The sequence below is a fragment of the Osmerus eperlanus genome, chromosome 25 (assembly GCF_963692335.1).
Source record: "Osmerus eperlanus chromosome 25, fOsmEpe2.1, whole genome shotgun sequence".
NCBI lineage: Eukaryota > Metazoa > Chordata > Actinopteri > Osmeriformes > Osmeridae > Osmerus > Osmerus eperlanus.
In genome coordinates this window covers 3,067,193-3,085,428 of record NC_085042.1, presented here as the reverse complement: position 1 = coordinate 3,085,428, position 18,236 = coordinate 3,067,193, and the positions used below count along the sequence as shown (strand labels likewise).

The following is an 18,236-nucleotide window of genomic DNA, read 5'->3' as shown; positions in this document are numbered from 1 at the left end:
TGGCCGTTGAGAGATCAGTGATGACGATTTCACAACAAAATAATAGATTTACATACAATGACAGCTTGTGTCAGCAAGTAAGCTTGGGCAAACACAAGCATGGCCAGACCATCCGTTTAAACGAGTTTATTTAATGAAGTTATACAACTGAATTGCATATCACATTATTACATTGACATGACATCAACATGATCTTATGTATAATTGTGCTCTAATTTGTAGATACAAAAGCATGGTCATAACCATGCTGTAGACATCCTCTGATCTGGTGTGTTTTGTCAGAGGTAGACAGAGCTATGGGCATTTTTGACCTGTAGGATCTTTGAAAATTACATCCAAGGCTAATCATTTTTTTACTTATCAAGTTATAAAAGTGGACTTTTCCCTGAACTGTTTCATTTCATAACTGAGGTCTCCATTTGAAAATCTGGGGCGATGTTTTCCACGAAACATCAACCATGTTAACATTATCATTAAGCTTCATCCAGACTCAACCCAAACACAGGCCCACCACAATACTTCACTGGCTCCTAGAAAAAAGGATTCTTCTTCATGGAATTGATCCGACAGCTTCGCAGTAACTCTGTTCCACCCACGTCTTCTTCTGTGGTCCTCTACGGGGAGTCTCCACACCAGCCCTGCTGTGGTGGGCTGCTGTCTGCTCACTGCAGCGGAGAGCTCTGGGTGGGGATCATGATCCTGGACTGCATGCTTTGGATCAGGGGTACTGTAGACACAGACATCACAGTTCAGACATCACACTGTGTAGACACAGACATCACAGTTCAGACATCACACTGTGTAGACACAGACATCACAGTTCAGACATCACACTGTGTAGACACAGACATCACAGTTCAGACATCACACTGTGTAGACACAGACATCACAGTTCAGACATCACACTGTGTAGACACAGACGTCACAGTTCAGACATCACACTGTGTAGACACAGACATCACAGTTCAGACATCACACTGTGTAGACACAGACATCACAGTTCAGACATCACACTGTGTAGACACAGACATCACAGTTCAGACATCACACTGTGTAGACACAGACATCACAGTTCAGACATCACACTGTGTAGACACAGACGTCACAGTTCAGACATCACACTGTGTAGACACAGACATCACAGTTCAGACATCACACTGTGTAGACACACACGTCACAGTTCAGACATCACATTGGAGACCCCGGGCAGAAGAGACAATTTTATGTTTATATTCAGTGTAAAGAGAGTGACATTCCAGTTGAAATCAAGAATATTTGGAATGTGTGTGTGTGTGTGTGTTCCCTTACCTGTGTAATACACACTGGAGTCCCAACCCTCCTTTTGCCAGGCTGCGTTCCTGGTTTCCTCTCTGGACTGGAGGTCTTTATAAGCTGAAACACCACATCAATATCATCAGTCTGTCACACAATACAGAGCATGGGTTCACCTCACGCATACTGTCTTTATAACCACTGTGCCTTTGACTGAGACACCATAAAAAAACAATGAATTACATTACATAACGCACAGAAGCATGCTATACTTTGCCACATTAAAACATATAGTGTCTGTGTGTGTTAGTGTACTCTGTAAGAGCATGTTAGTGTGTGTTTGTGTATGAGAGAGAGAGAGAGAGAGAGAGAGAGAGAGAGAGAGAGAGAGAGAGAGAGAGAGAGAAAGCAAGTTAGTGTGTGTGTGTTAGTGTGCTGTAAGAGCATTTTAGCGTTTGTTTGTTTGTTTGTGTGTGTGTGTGTGTGAGAGAGAGCCTGTTCGTGTGTGTGTGTGTGTAAGTGTGAGTGCATGTGTCTTCTTGGTGTTGTCACTCACCCCACAGGTGATGGACCACGTACAGATCTCCTATCTGGGAGAAGAACCCTCCCACCGCCTCATCATTCTCCTGACGGTGCCTGATGGCTCGCGCCCTGGAAAGCACACAGACACACACACACACACACACACACACAGTAATAATCGGTGTCATCATTAACGATCCCAGCTCCAACTGTGCCGTCTGGAGTGTGCTGAAACCTACCAGTGGTTTCCCCATTCGATCATCGTCCCAGGCTGAAAGCACAGCAGACAGACAAGACATAGCACCATCATTAGACCACTGATACCCAGAACCACCTGCACCCCCAGACTGGGCTGGAGAACAGTCTATTCATCATTACATTCAGTCTGCCACATTGGAACACCATTTCCCAGTATGCTATGCTACAGTATAACAAACACTGTACAGGGGGGATTTGAACCTGAGACCTCTTATTCTGCAGTCAAAAGCTCTACCACTGAGCTACACACTTCCCTCTAGTATGCTGTGTAGTATATTATACTGTACTATGCTCAGCAATTGTCCTGAACGAGTATGGTAAATCTAGGTGAAATCAAGTTCAGGAGTTAAGTTGCTCCGCGTTTAGGATGCCCTCTGAAAAAGCTCAGAGAGCATGTTTCTGGTTACAGCTTCACTAAAGCAGCCTTCGGACTTCGTCCCCTCGAGGCCACCGGGTAGAGGCGAGCCGTTGGCCTACCTTGAGTTTGTAGGTTCGCATCTCGTAGATGTTGGGTCCAGCTCTGGGTGTGGGCTCGTTCCAGAAACTGAACTCCAGAAGCAGCTGGTTGCTTCTGGAGAGCAACATCGTACTCCTCTCCCTACGAAACTCCTGGTACACCTTCACAGTAACAAGTGAAGGAAAAATAAAAGTAGCATCTCAATATTCTACACCCAAACAAAGCTTTTGATAAGATATGCTTTTAAATATATTTATATATACACACACACTAACGTGCTTTCTATGAATGTATATACATATATATATATATACATATATACATATATATATTCAAATACAACCAAATTCGACTACAAATATATAACAATGGAATATATATTATAATCTACCGTCACCTTGTTGTTGTTTAGTTTGTTCAAGCATTCAGTCAGGGCAGGATATCCTCCCCTATACCGCCACAGATGCACTACAACACCAGAGACAGCAGAGGGCGTTATCACACCACTGAAACACCCTTACACAGCTTTCTGTGTCTCTTCTCCCAACACCAGACCACTGTCCAAGCTTAGTGATAACAAACAGCCTCAGTATGCGCTAAAGCTCACATGGAAGGATTCAAATGTCACTGTCGTGGATCTGATGATATTTCAGCTGATATCTCCATGGTATTTGTTTAGGTATCCGAAGTGTTAGGGAAGCACACACCCGTCTGGTCCTGATCTCCATACCAGGTGTTCCAGCTGCCCACCACCTCACAGGGGAAGTCCTGGTCAACATGGAGCTTACTCTGTACCTCAGCCCTGGGGAGAGTGGAGGCCATAATTAGACGACAATAAGATATTCATAATAATGACAACAGCACTCCCATTTACATAATTGACAATGAGTCATAATAATGAGTAGAACTATTAGTATTAGGAGTTATAATAACTTCTCGTAGCCCTTTTCCTACACATCAATGCAACTCCAGAATACCATAGGACTGATTCGAGACGCTGATATTGGGGTGTCAGGAAGCCGGTATGACTACATCAGCCCATGAGCACTCAACACCCAGGAAGAGGAGTCCTGTTTACTGGTGACACCATAGAAGAAGAAGGAGTAGGAGGATGAGGAGGAAGGAGAACAGCAACAGGAGGAGGAGGAGGAGGAAACATACTCACTCCAGGTCGTTGTACGCCTCCAGACACTCTGGCTTCACGTTGTGAACTGAAAGACAGAGGGATGTTCACCGCCTGACGTGCTCACGGGACGGTAAGAGGAGAGCTATTCTGACCCAGTTGCAGGTGTGGTCAGACCAGACACGATTTGCCCTGGGGAAGTTCTGCGTCATACAGCACCACGCTATTGATTGGTATTTGTGTACGCTCATCCCTCTCGCTATGACAACATTGCTGCTGCATGTCATTAGCATTCCCTGGAGGGCAGAACGCATTCAATCACGTAACTACTTTTCTATGTTTTCCTTCGAGGCAATCGGAATGTCACACAATGGCATTCAGCAGACATTACTTAAACTGAATCCAATTCATTGTAAGAGTTTAGTGATATTTGGCATTAAATATGCTTTCGAATAGAGGTAATAAATGTGTTTGTGCCTAGAGTGCGTTGTGTTTTTGCCATTGTGTAGTCTCAACCCACACTGCATTTTGTACAGGTTACTGGTCTCCTTCTTGGACAGCAGGTTGGAATGGGTATCCTTCCTCGCGTCTACTTTGTGCACGAACAGAGAACGGAACCAGCCATTGTCACCGCCGTCGGAAAACCTCCTACATAGACAAAGAAAATATAACCATTTTAACCGGCTGGTGGAGGGAAGCCACAGGGTTGGAAAGGCAACAAGTAGCTTCTACTGTCCAAGAATAAATACCAATTTCAGTCACCCGAAGAGAAGAGCAGAAGAGATTGTACTTGACGCCATCATTAGAGCACAGCAGAAGATGATCTGGGTTTGTTGCTTCCAACCATGAGTTGAAGACTAAGAGTAGCATGGTTTTGTCACAGAGTTGTTGACTGGTTGGAAGCATGCATGGTATACAAGCCCAGGCTATGTTAACTGTAAGCACAAAATCTTTAGACCAGCTGCTGGGTCTATGTAGCTCTGGTCCTTACATCTGTTGGGTATTATCTCAAACTCTAAGCACATATGTCTGGTATTATCCGAAACACTTTTTTTGGGGAACGAATCTGATAGTGAAAATTCCCTCCAGTCAAACAGGGCAAAGTTCAGTAGCTCAGCAAATGATTAATACGGCTTCGGAAAAACAATGCTATCCATTCTAATTGTTGTTACAACATAAGTGCTTGACTACTGTCATTATTAACACTTTGGAGAACAATATCACAGAGGGAGACCGAAGCCAGCCTGGTTAAAGAGCAATGTGCTGAACGAACATTGTTTGGCTGCAAACGCACTTCGTCACCGAGAATGTAATTAAAGGGACATTGTCGTTTACGTATTTCAATAAAAAGATAATTCGATTTTACCTGCACACCCGCAACGTGACAGCATTTCTGTACAGTTTCGTTAGCTGGACCTTTGGTAACACTAAACTTGTTGCCGCCATCTTGCCCTGAAACAGTGTGAAACTGCTCTTGTCAGAGATATGATGAGTATGTAAAGTAAAGAGGGTCCAGGTTAATGTTTAGCTAGCAAATATCTGGCACATACTTCCCTAATTCCGCGCATAGTTTAAATAACAATACATGCGCCACGGGTGACGCGTTTGTGCAGTGGAGACAATAATTCGAAGAATAATATTGACTGTATGCATTATGTTGCATAACTTTATAACCAGTTGGTATTCCGTATTTGTCGACTATTCAGTTAATGAAGCTGTTCTGCCCGATTGACGTAGTTGCCAGGTCAAATTATAATCTGGACTTCTTTCAAACATTTACAGTTTAAAGCAGTTCCACTCAAACTCAGTACAAACACAACTGTGTAATATTTTTCAGTATACTATACAGTAGACATAATTAGACAGAAATATATGTGAAATACCAGATTAATCTAGTTGCTCCTTTCCACTATGTTAAAGGTTAAAACTGAAGGATAAAGGTCTATTAACCTAAAGGGTAAACCCACACCTCTGGATACCATATATATAAATAATAAACCGAATGGTCACACCCAAACTTAGTTAGTAGGCCTCTACTAAATCAAGTACAATGCACAGTTTTGCAGGAACTTGGCCACACATGTTAACACAATTTATCATTACAAATCATGGCAGTTTTCTAACCAAATATAACTTGAAAGAAATACATATTTATGCTAACAAGTTGTTGAATGAAGATTTAGTTGAGTTATCAGGCGTCCTCTGTCACGCTCGACGTAGTGCCACATGGTGCTGTGGAGAATCAGCTCATTTGCCATCTTGAGAACGAGAGACATATTCATCTCCTCCTCGTCATCACGAGGAGAGAGCGGAGCACACAGGCCACGCGACGAGACACTCTTTCAGCGCTTGGCTTTCCTGAACGTGTCGATTCTCCCTCCGTGTTTGACCGTCAGGTTTGGGAAGGCGTCTTTCATGGAGCTCAGCAGGTCCTCACAGTCCTGGTTCACAGGGATGTCCTGAGGGTCGCCCGGAGAAAGAGAGAATCGTTGACGGAAAAAAAAACTCACCTCGACATCACACCAACATTTACATCATCGACGAGTTACTTGAGGACACAAACATGGCTGACTCACAGAGAAGTCCAAAGACTCAACAGCAGACTGTGAGTTTTCCTGAATGGACTTCAGGACTCCGTAGCAGCCTGCTGTCTGTATGGGGTTTCTGCCCATCTGAAAACAGAGATGAAGAAACACCACATATCAAACGCCTCTGGTAATCACACACACACACACCGCTCCAGTCACACACACACACACACACACACACACACACACACCGCTCCAGTCACACACACACACACACACACACACACACACACACACACACATCCAGTCACACACACACACACACACCACACACACACCCTCCAGTCACACACACAACACCCTGCACTCTAACACATGCACACATGCAAACAAACACACACACACTAAGGTCTTGGAAACACAGGTACCAGATGTAAAAGCACCTGTCCCTGTAAGGGACTCTCTGAAGGTTCTGAGGTTCCACAAAGCTCAGACAGAGGTTCCATGTAGAACCCCCGTATGTTCTTTTTGCTCCTAAAAAGAGCCAGACGCAGAACCGTTCCACACGGCTCCCATCCAAAGACACGTTTGCTTGAACTGTCTCGGTTGCGTGATGTAAACGAGCCGGCCGACACAAGCACATTGATCTGGGACGGTGTAAATGCGATACACGAAGAAAGTGAAAAACTCCATTTTATCTCCCAACCTCCAAGGCCCTCCTGCTGCTTTCAGAACTACATCCAATCTCATGTCTGTGTCTTACCTGAAGCGCTCTGATTGTCTTGTTTACTTTGAGTCCCATTGTGAAGCGAATGGCCCCCTCGGGGGGTATACGATTGTTACTGAGGAAGAGAACACACACACACACACATACAAACAACCAATAAGTGTGAAGCAGGCAATGTAACAGTTCTGCCTTTCGAAGGAAAATCACTTAAAAGTTTGAGAACAAGTCGCAATTCAAATTCAACATGCTATTTTGTGTTGGATTATAGTTATGAAGCCACACATAAAGTATGACTTGCAGCTACTTTATTCACATTTGTTTAAACACCAAGACACCAAACACAACATGGAGCTGAATGTAGATTCAATTCAGACAGTCTGAAAGTTACAGTCACATCGTACTGTTGATGTTGATTGACTGACTGTTTGATTGACTGACTGATTGAAAATACGTTCTTGTCAAACAAGCCTGGAATTCTTTCTTGCGTCACATTTGCAGACTTACAGAGACGACAAACCATAAGACAGACACAAATATACAAACATTGACCATAACATCAGAATCACAGGAGACATCAGACAACCTAATATTAATGACCATCCCATAGATACCTTATATCCAACTCCTCCAGAGTGTTGTTATCTTTGAGAGCTTCTCCTAGCGACACCGCACCTTCTCGTCCGAAGCCGTTATAGGACAAGTCCAGGCTACGGAGGAATATGTTAGCCTGGTAGACAGACAGAGAGAATCATCTGTGCAGCTCAGTGTCATAGCATAGACAGGCAGAGAGAAATATCTGTGCAGCTCAGTGTCATAGCATAGACAGACAGAGAGAAATATCTGTGCAGCTCAGTGTCATAGCATAGACAGGCAGAGAGAAATATCTGTGCAGCTCAGTGTCATAGCATAGACAGGCAGAGAGAAATATCTGTGCAGCTCAGTGTCATAGCATAGACAGACAGAGAGAAATATCTGTGCAGCTCAGTGTCATAGCATAGACAGGCAGAGAGAAATATCTGTGCAGCTCAGTGTCATAGCACTCATATAGCACATTCTCGGTTTGCCCTGTGTGTATCGACGCAAAACAAACCTTCATACTCCCCCCCCCCCCCAAAAAAAGGGTCAGCGAAATAAATACAGTACATGACTTTGTCTTGACCGGAACAAACAGTAAACAAGTTAAGAAGTCAACTTTTCCCAGAGTCTTTCTGATTCATCCGTTGTGTGTTAGGGATGTGTAATAATATAGTCGACTGTGTGTCGCAGCGTGCTGTGGGTAGGCTGTGTGGCAGCGTGCTCTGGGTAGGCTGTGTGGCAGCGTGCTGTGGGTAGGCTGTGTCGCAGCGTGCTGTGGGTAGGCTGTGTGGCAGCGTGCTGTGGGTAGGCTGTGTGTCGCAGCGTGCTGTGGGTAGGCTGTGTCAGGTGTGTTACCCCCAGGCCCGCAGCCAGGGCCACGGCTCCTCTCCCTCGCAGGCAGTTCCAGGCCAAGCTCAGATGTCTCAGACCCGTGTTCTCAGCCAGCGCTGGTCCTAGAACCTTCCCTGGGGCGGACACACACACACACTCAGGTTCTGCTAGGCTGTAGGTGAACACACAGAGCTTGTATGGAATGTCAGCTGTGTTATTTAGGTTTCCAAACACACACACACACACACACAAAGGTTCTGCTGGGTTCCAGACACAGACATATCTTTTTCACTCTCATCCTAATTTTGAAAGAGGGAGTGTGATTGTGTATAGAGAGAGAGAGAGAGGCAGAAGAGAGAGGCAAAGATAGAGCGAGAGACAGAGAAAGGGAGACTGTGATTTCACGCATTTGCACAATGTATTTATTTGAACAAGGCTGTGCTCTACGGCATCGAAAGGCTGCCTGCGACCGCAACACCAACAACAACGACATCAGCAGGCAACCGCAGAGCAGGCAAATGTCACCTCCGCTTGACTGACAGGCCTAATATTGAGGTTTCTCTGGAGAAATAGGGCCATGTGAGCACTTCCAGTGGCACATAAAGAATTAATATCCTTTGAGGTATTGTAAAGTATTGAGGAGGGAGATGGCCAGGGCGGAGATCCATATCGATCACAATTAGAGACGGCAGGAGGCGTGGACGGGTCAATATGACGGTATAGATCACAGTTAGTCCATCCATCCGTCCGTAAGTTCTCCAAGGGGCTCCTGTAGAAATCTCATCCTATTGACAATCCACCCAATTTTAATGAAGGAGAATATACTTGACCTTTGAATGCCACAAGCTGCGACAGTACATGGTATTTAACTCAGCCATACAACTGTTTATGTGTGTGTCTGTGTGCGTGAGTGTGTGTGTCTGTGTGTGTGCGCATCTGTGTGTTTGTGTGTGTACCCAGCAGTCTACCCAATTGTAGGTGTATTATTAAAGCAAGTAAGCATGTGTTCAGCGCCCTGCAGGGTATACCCTCACGAGCTCTCTGCTCGGAGAGTAGATTAGGAAGCTATGAGCTTGAAATTGGAGCGGAGCAGTTTGGTTGGACTATCTGGATAAGTCATGGTGCATCTCTTAAACTTGTTTATCCTCCAGTTAGGGGCTGTCGCCTGGAACAAGCACACTGTGAAAAAAAAATTGCTTGCGTGCATTGTGACAGAGCACGACCCATCCTCCACCTCTGCGACGCCCTCCAGGCGTCAACACACCTCCTCTCCCGAAAAGAATCCCCAACTGCCCCCTCCACCCCCCATCCATACCTGCCTCCTCTCCCAGGGAGTTATGGCTCAGATCCAGGCTCTCCAGGCGGGTGTTGGAGGTCAGGGCGTGTGCCAGCGGCCGGCCAGCCCCATCCCCCAGCTGGTTCCCTGCCAGGCCCAGTCTGACCAGCGTGCTGTTCTCCTGAAGCGTGCTGGCTAGCGCCCACGCGCCACGCTCCCCCAGCTGGTTCTCTGACAGGTCCACGTCTGATACACACCCACACACAGACACACACACACACAGACAAACACACACACAGACACACACACAGACACACAGGGAACACATGGGGATGTCATTTACATCTAGGGTTAGATCATTCAACTATGGTGTGTATGTGTGTGTGTGTGTGTGTGTGTGTGTGTGTGTGTGGGGGGGGGGGGGGGGTTAGGTTCTTGACTGATATCCATTGGAGGAAGTTACAATAAAGACATGCTGCGAGCCTGTTTTATCGGGCATGTTCTTATCTACTGGAGAAGGCCCATTATCCCGTGCTCGTCAGCGGTAAGTCATGCAGGTTCATCATGCTGGGCTTTTAGAATGACAGTAATTAAGGTTAGAATTAGCAGCCTTGTCATTCTGGTGCCATGTAATAACATGCTTGGCAGAGAACAATCTAATATGTCATCTGTGGAGAGGGGGAGAGAGAGAGAGAAGCGGTAGGGGGGAGAGAACAAGAGTGACAGAGAGAAAAATAGAGAGAGAGCGAGTGCGTGTGTGAGAGAGAGAGAGAGAGCGAGAGAGAGAGAGAGAGTGTGATGCCCAGTAGCAGACAGGTGGGGAGAGTGGTGCACAGGTGGGAGATGGCGAGAAAGGGAGAGAGAGGGTAAGTGAGAGAGAGTGAGGGATGGAGAGCGAGGGATGGAGAGAGAGAGGGGGACAGATAGAGAAATCAAGAGAAAGTAAGAGAGAGAGAAAAGCAGTGGCGGTTCTACATTGAATTACACCCAGGGCGAGAAGCCCTTCGCGCCCCCCCCCCCCCCCCCCACGCTACACGCTAAATGTCTGTTATTACATGCTATATTAATATAACTTTTAGGGAGAAACACTTTTACTTATGACGTTAAGCTATACTTATACCAGAGATCTTATTGGGATTTTTATTTTTGTTTGAATTGTTTATCACTTGTATTATTGTTTTTATTGATTTTATGTAAAGCACCTTGAGCTACAATTCTTGTATGAAATGTGCTATATAAATAAAGTCTTACTTACTTACTTTGTCACGAAATATAGTTGAAGCAAATAGCATATGTTCGTCTTTGAAACTACCTACAGATTTGAAAATTCCGTTGGCTAATTACAGGGCCTAACCTAAATAATGAAAATAAATAATAACTGAACTTGTAACAGTTTTGTTGCAAAGCACACTATTATGGTGAAATGTTATCTCGTGTTTGTTGAGTTAACACCGAAATATTGTTGTTGCATAGCAAGCATCATAGCAAAAAGCCTAACAAACGTAAGAGTTAGCCTATACCCATTTTTTTTAAATTCGCCATTTCAATTAAAAAAAAAAAAAAATGTGCAGGAACTTTAGGCCTATATTTATAATATTATGAATTGTCCGTTCCATTTGGGAGACCCAGTCAGATGAGCTGTCTGTCCCTCTCCCCTTTTTTCACACTGCTTCTGTACACGGCACCTTCTCAGCAAGCAGGGGTGCCTGCAGCTGCCTGAAGGGGGCGCCAATTTGCCAATTCCCCACACAGTGAAATGATAGAAAAGAGAAAACCGCTTCGCGGGCAGAGATTTTTATTTAATTTTATACTCGTGCGCCCCCCACGTGACATGAAAAAATGCCGCCCCGGGCGGCTGCCCGGTCCGCCCGTGCCTAAAACCGCCCCTGGAGAAAAGGACAGAGAGAGAGAGAGAGAGAGAGGGAGAGAGAAAGAGAGAGAGAGAGAGAGAGAGAGAGAGAGAGAGAGAGAGAGAGAGAGAGAAAGAAAGAAAGAAAGAGAGAGAGAGAGAGAGGGAGAGAGAGAAAGAGAGAGAGAGAGAGAGATCACCTGTGATGTAACAGTTCTCCTTTAACATATCTGCCACTGCCACTCCTCCCATCCCTTCCATCCAATTATCCCTCAAGTTCAGCTTCAGGATGGAGGTGTTGGTTACCAAGGGAACGGCCAGCGCTTTGGTACCCTGCACACAGCATAGGGAAGACTCTTGAGTTAGCACCAAACTTGCTTTTGCTACCGCACTCGTTTTCTTTTCTTGCTATTCCGAAAAAAGGAAAAAGATTTTGCTCGGTAGAGTGTTGGTGCGGGGAATGCAGGCAGGTGTGTGACTGAGTGGTTTCAAGGCAGCTATTATGAGTGAACTGCACACGTCTAATGGCTTTTAAAATGATCCCCTCTTTATGGCCGGGCTTCTGTGTTTCAGCTCAACTAAAAGAAGCTGCAGGAGGTTGTTGAGAGACTCAAATACCCTAAAAAAAGGGAGTCAGGTGGTGAGGGAGTCGGGCTAGTAATCCGAAGGTTGCCAGTTCGATTCCCGGTCATGCCAGCTGACGTTGTGTTCTTGGGCAAGGCACTTCACCCTACTTGCCTCGGGGGAATGTCCCTGTACTTACTGTAAGTCGCTCTGGATAAGAGCGTCTGCTAAATGACTAAATGTAAATGTAAATAAAAAAGAACCGCTTTGTAGCGAGCCCGCTGGAAACGTGCGATCCTAAATGAACTCGAGCGATGCTGTCTCATCAGACAGAGAGGATTCCGTATTCACAATAGAATAGACGAACACATGATCGTCCGTCCTGGATGGATGGATGACGGCACGAGCTATCCGGGTCTGTGAGGTGACGAGGGTCCCTGATGTGACAGCTCCTACCTGTGGGCCCAAGCCGTGGTGCATCATGATGAGCTCACTGCTCTGAAGGTGTCTGAGAGCATAGGATGCTGGGACCACCCCGAGCATGCGACACGCCTCCCTGTAGCTGGCCTGGCCTGTGGGGTCGTACGCCCCTGCTTCACCTGCAGCGCACACACACGTACACACACACACAAGTCGATCACACATAAAACACACATATACACATTGCGATCCCACGTAAAACAAACACACACGCACATGGCACACACACACTTGTTGATCACACATAAAACATGCATGCACACAGCAATCACACAAACACGCAACAAACACACGTCAAACACGCATGCACGCAGCAGTCACACACGCACGTTGACCACACATAACACACACGTACACACACACAGCAATCACACATAAAACACACACGCAGCAATCACAGAGAATACACACACCACCTCACATGACATCCCAGCGCTGACATATAAAACTCGCGCGTCAAAACAGCGTGTCACGTCAAACGTAGAACACACAAGGCGACACACGACACAAGCCTGACCCGTACACACACACACAGACACACACGTCTCTGCATCAAGAGGCGCTAACTATCAGACTACACGTAGCATCATGGAGACATTAGCTGCGGCGACGTGGTCAGGGGGCCAACGCTAGCAAAACACAAAGCTAGTGAAGTATCTGCCTGTAAGGACACCTGTCACTGTGACTTTGGGGGATTCCTTCACGGATGGTCGGTTGTACCGTGTTTGGGTCGCTCACTCCCAGAACAGATGGCCCGTCGCTTGATAGAGAGGGAGAGAGAGAGCGGGGGGGGGGGGGGGGGAGGAGTAAGAGGGAGGGAGATGGAGAGAGACAGAAGTAGCAAAGAGCCCCACAGCTCTCTGACACCTTTTATCCTAACGCAGGATGATTCACCCGCCTTCTTCCTCTCCCTCCGTGTCTCTCTTTCGCCCTCCCCCCCTCTCCCTCCCTCCCTCCCTCGCCCTCCGTTTTTCGACGGGCTCCTTTTACCTTCCATCTCCAAGTCGGTGTCGTACTCGCCGTCCTCGCTGATGACGCACTCTGTCCCCCTGCCCTGGCCCTCTGCGCCCTCCTCCTCCTCCTCCTCCTCCTCCTCTCCCTCCCTTTGCTGACCCTCGCCTGGCACCTCCCCCTCGGGGCGGGACCGCCGCCCGCCGGAGACCGTCCCTGGCTGGGTCACTGTCTGACAGGAGGAGAGGTGTGATTGTTGGTTGAGGCCTGAGGGACATGTTGACAGTCCAATCAGCTGTTAGAGCCAGATGGCTTGAGGCAGGCCCTATGGGTTTGGACAGCTTGAGAAGAATACGAGTTACTATGCAGCGTGTGTGTGTGTGAGTATGTTTCTTTATTCATGCGTGCATATGCATGCGTGTGTCTTTATGCATGTGTGCATGTGTGTGAGGTGTGCATATGCATGTGTGTGGGTGTATATCTGTGTGCGTGCGTTTATGTTTGGATCTATCTAGACAGGCGTCTTCGTCACCCAGCTAAAGCCTGAAAGTGTGGCACCAGGTGTCTGGATTGTTTGGCCAATCAGCTGTAATTACTGACTAATGTGCTGCTGATCAGAGCCAGATGTCGCCTGCCGTCCAGCACTGACTCGGGTTGTGGTCGCAGGGAGGGTGTGCTGGGTGATGCGGACTGTAGGAGACCAATCGTCGACATCCTCATCCGGATTCCGTCACTGTCACCGTCATCTCGTCGTCATCCGTACCCTCATCCTTATCGTCATCATTGTACTCATCATCATCATCATCACTACTCCAGTGTGTCAGAGCAGTTGCCATCTACCTACCTGGTTTGTTCTCATCGTCATCCTTATTATGATCATCACTGGTATCATCATCATCATCATCATCATCATCATCATCATCATCATCATCACCAGTGTGTCTGACCAGCGACCATCTACCTACCTGGTGGTCATCATCATCATCACCAGTGTGTCTGACCAGCTACCTACCTGGCCGTCCTCCAGGCTGAGGGCTCCATGGGTTCCACCAACCCGACAGTCTTCCTCCTCCCCCTCCTCCAGGCCCCGCCCATCGGTGTCCCTCTCCCCTCCCTGGTCCTCAAGCACGGAGGCCAGGCGGGCCTCCATCACCAACTTCTTCCCCACCATGCTGTCTCTGCCTGGGTGCTGATGTCCCAGGGTTGTTGGACCGGAGAAGGTAGTCAGGCTGGCGAGTGTGTGATCAGTGCAGCGCAGTGAGGCTAACCAGTAACCTCCCGCTAGCTCCTCTAACTGGGATCCGTGGGAGGGTCAATCCTCAACTGCCACCCCGCTCGGCTAATTAGAGAGCTGCTGGCGAGCGTCCTGGTTGCTGCCAGCCAATCCACAGGAGGGGGGGGAGTTGGTTTAGTGTTTGTCTGGTTTGCTTTGTTGGTGTGTTGCCATGGAGCTGAGTGGTGTGCTGAGTGTGTTGTGAAAGGCTGTTCGAGGTAGGGCAGGCAGTCTTGCTCTCGGAGACAATCAACGAGCACAGGAAAGACACGCTGAGAACTTTCTAGACCTTCTCAATCAGCCGTCTTTACACGCAGAATCCCATTCTACACAGTCAGGACTGGACCTTCCTAACTAGCTCGAAGTAGAAAAGACACACACAACGTTTGTGACGTATAATGTAAATGTTTTCTTTTATTAGTAAGTTGATGTAAAGTCCTTGCCAAGTATATGCATTAAAATGGAAATCGTCAAGGTTCAATTTCACAAGAAGAAGAAGAAGGGTCGTCTTCAGAGCGGAGGCTGTTTGGGCTGGAGTTTGGACCAAGCAGCAGCAGCGATACAAACAAGAAGAGAGACACACTCAGATCCCCCCCCCCCCGAAGAGATACCGCAGAACCCTCCCCCCCTCCCCCTCCAGAGAATACCCCCCCCCCCCCCCCCCAGCACCCGGGCTAGCCTCCAACCACCACCCGGGGTGCCCAGAGCACAGCACCCACCCCCTCCATCCAGTGACCCCCCCCCCCCTCCAGAGCATATAGCTGCCCGATCCCCAAGGACATGTTGTCCCTGTGGCCTGACAGAGCTGGCTGACAGAGCTGGCTGACAGAGAGCTGGACAGCAACACAGGTCTTCATACAAAGCTCTGCACGGCATCACCTCCACCTGTCTCCCAGTTTGGAGGTGGAGACTTCTGGTTAATAGTTAGCTGAGCATTGATATGGTACTGATATCTAGATACAGACTATAGATTGGGCCAGCTGATATATATATATATATATATATATATATATATATATAAATGGTCTGTAGGTTGGCCCTGATAACGTTATGTTTTTAATCAAGAGGAGACATGGAATATCATGCATTCAGAAGACTGCTGGATCTCCCATTCCGAGAATATATCTTTTGTATACAGCAAGCAGAGAAAGACAAACGACATCCATTTATATAATCAAAATACATTCTTAGAAAAAGTTGAAATAGTTCCTTTTTAATGGTGTCCTCTGTCTGTGAATATATATAGGTTATATTTATAGAGATTCTTTTTTGTGGTTGTTATTTCACATTTTGCATCACAGAGATTTGGTGTCTCTCATTCCAATTCAGATTAATCAGCATAAACAAGTACGGTGGAGAAAACATTCAATCAGAGTTGCGAGTTGTCTACTCTCCCGGCAATTAAAAGAAAACAAAATTTGCCACAAAAAAGTCATTTATATGCATTAGAAGACAACACTGAAATCCAATTGTGTTTTGTGTTTTATCATGCTGGCGGCCATTTAAAAAAACACAGCGAGCTTGAGCAGGCAAGAGCATGGAGGAAAACCACCACAAGTTACTGCAGGTTGGGTGAACGTGAAATGGTGCGTTTGTCCATTGACCTTTGACCCTCCTCAGCCTCACAAAACAATGGCCTCGCGACCCACACGGAGAACATGGCAGTGTTGCCTTTGAACAGGAAATGAGAAACACACTGTGTCAACAACCTAGCCGTTGAGGAAGTACCGACCGTTTCCTCAGCAAACACATCGTAACAGCTGCTTTGTCACTGGACAGGCTCACATGCATACCAAGGCGGGTGCTTGGGCAGGGTGTACTGGAACGATAAACACACTCTGAATTCTGAGGTAAGAATGGAGGACGGTGCCGGCGGACAAACACGGCCGTCATCACGACACACACACTTGAGCACGCACGTGTCCGTGCGCACGCACGTCCACGTGCACACACAAGGCCCTCCAAACAGGTGTCAGGTCACAGTGAGAGAAGGGATGAGAGGGTTAGCATCACCACTTATAGTGGGTAGGTACAAAAAGGTGTTGGGGAGAGAGGGAGAGGGAGAGAGAGAGGGAGAGAGAGAGAGAGGGAGAGAGACAGCGGAAGATAATGAGCAAAATGAAAGGAGAAAAGAAGGGGGATAGAGGGAGAGAGTGAGAAAGAGAGAAGAGGGAGGTAGATAATGAGAAGGGTGACAAGGGGGAGGGTAGCAGCCTCGTCCGAGGACAGCCCCGCTGAGCAGTGACAGCAACAACATGACAGCATGCACAGTCTGACCGTGTGGACACAGAGTAGGAGGACACAGCAAACAGGCAGGACTGGGAGATGTAGGAGAACACAGGCAGGATGGGAGATGTAGGAGAACACAGGCAGGACTGGAGATGTAGGAGAACACAGGCAGGATGGGAGATGTAGGAGAACACAGGCAGGATGGGAGATGTAGGAGAACACAGGCAGGACTGGAGATGTATGAGAACACAGGCAGGATGGGAGATGTAGGAGAACACAGGCAGGACTGGGAGATGTAGGAGAACACAGGCAGGACTGGGAGATGTAGGAGAACACAGGCAGGACTGGAGATGTAGGAGAACACAGGCAGGATGGGAGATGTAGGAGAACACAGGCAGGACTGGGAGATGGGGGTTATGTTGACACTTAAGAAGCATGGGTGAGTTTGTCAAGAACAAACACCAACCTCTCATTTTACATCCCTCTGTCCCTCCATCTTTCCATCCTTTCCTCGCTCTCTGCTCCATCCATCCCTCCATCCTTCTCTCCCTCTCGGCTCTCTCTTTACAACATTAAGCGTTTGTTATCTGTCCAGGCGAGGAGAGCTCAGAGCAGGGCTGACTGAACACACCTGTCTGAGGATGACTCATGGCATAGCAACAGTGAGACAGCTACCCTGTCTCACCGTTGCTATGCCATGATGAGACAGCTACCCTGTCTCACCCGACACACTCACACCCACATTACAGACCACAGTAATGGATAACACATACCCACATTACAGACCAGAGCAATGGATAACACATACCCACATTACAGACCAGAGTAATGTATAACACACACACCCACGTCACACACCAGAGTAATGGATAAGACATTCACACCCGTATTACAGACCAGAGTAATGGATAATGCCTTAGTCCCCATATCAAAGACCATAGTGTGAATTATGTATTCGTGCCTTCACACCCACCTTACAGACCAGAGTAATGGACGATGTCTTAATACACCAGATTTGGGGTTCGGATAATAGCACATCTCTGAGAGGAACCACAGTGCAGCAGATGTATTCTGACTGGCTGTCGGATCTTAGGGTGGCGCAGGTCGTGGATGACAGAACATGGCCAAGAGGCTGAGGTTGTGACAGAGTGTGCCTCCTCATTATTCCGTAAGAGTCCCAACTTCCCTCCTGTCATTGTCACGAGGCCCACTCCTCTCTGTCTCTGTCATGCTGTCTGTCACTCTAACTCTCTGGCTCACTGGGTACCGGAGTGTGTGTGTGTGTGTTTGTGAGTAGGTGCGTGCCTGTGTGGGTGTGTG

General features: G+C 47.3%; 3 protein-coding genes across 3 annotated transcripts in view; 1 reads left to right on the top strand and 2 right to left on the bottom strand.

Moving 5' to 3' along the window:
* The window catches only part of tesca (tescalcin a), a 109,193-nt gene that overhangs the window by 47,563 nt on the left and 43,394 nt on the right, over positions 1 to 18,236 (top strand). The gene's annotated exons all lie outside the window — the stretch shown is intronic.
* On the bottom strand, positions 112 to 5,218 carry nipsnap1 (nipsnap homolog 1 (C. elegans)). Its single transcript, XM_062451743.1, has 10 exons — positions 4,999 to 5,218; positions 4,153 to 4,280; positions 3,675 to 3,720; positions 3,217 to 3,311; positions 2,907 to 2,977; positions 2,530 to 2,670; positions 2,034 to 2,065; positions 1,829 to 1,923; positions 1,309 to 1,392; positions 112 to 727 (listed from the first exon to the last, which is right to left on the bottom strand). The coding sequence occupies exons 1-10, from the start codon at positions 5,076 to 5,078 to the stop codon at positions 663 to 665; spliced, it is 837 nt and encodes a 278-aa protein (XP_062307727.1). The 5' UTR covers positions 5,079 to 5,218; the 3' UTR covers positions 112 to 662.
* On the bottom strand, positions 5,463 to 14,678 carry lrrc74b (leucine rich repeat containing 74B). Its single transcript, XM_062451742.1, has 10 exons — positions 14,427 to 14,678; positions 13,454 to 13,646; positions 12,440 to 12,582; positions 11,620 to 11,752; positions 9,610 to 9,816; positions 8,319 to 8,428; positions 7,499 to 7,614; positions 6,924 to 7,002; positions 6,209 to 6,304; positions 5,463 to 6,091 (listed from the first exon to the last, which is right to left on the bottom strand). Exons 1-10 carry the CDS (start codon positions 14,583 to 14,585, stop codon positions 5,975 to 5,977), a joined length of 1,353 nt encoding a protein of 450 aa, XP_062307726.1. The 5' UTR covers positions 14,586 to 14,678; the 3' UTR covers positions 5,463 to 5,974.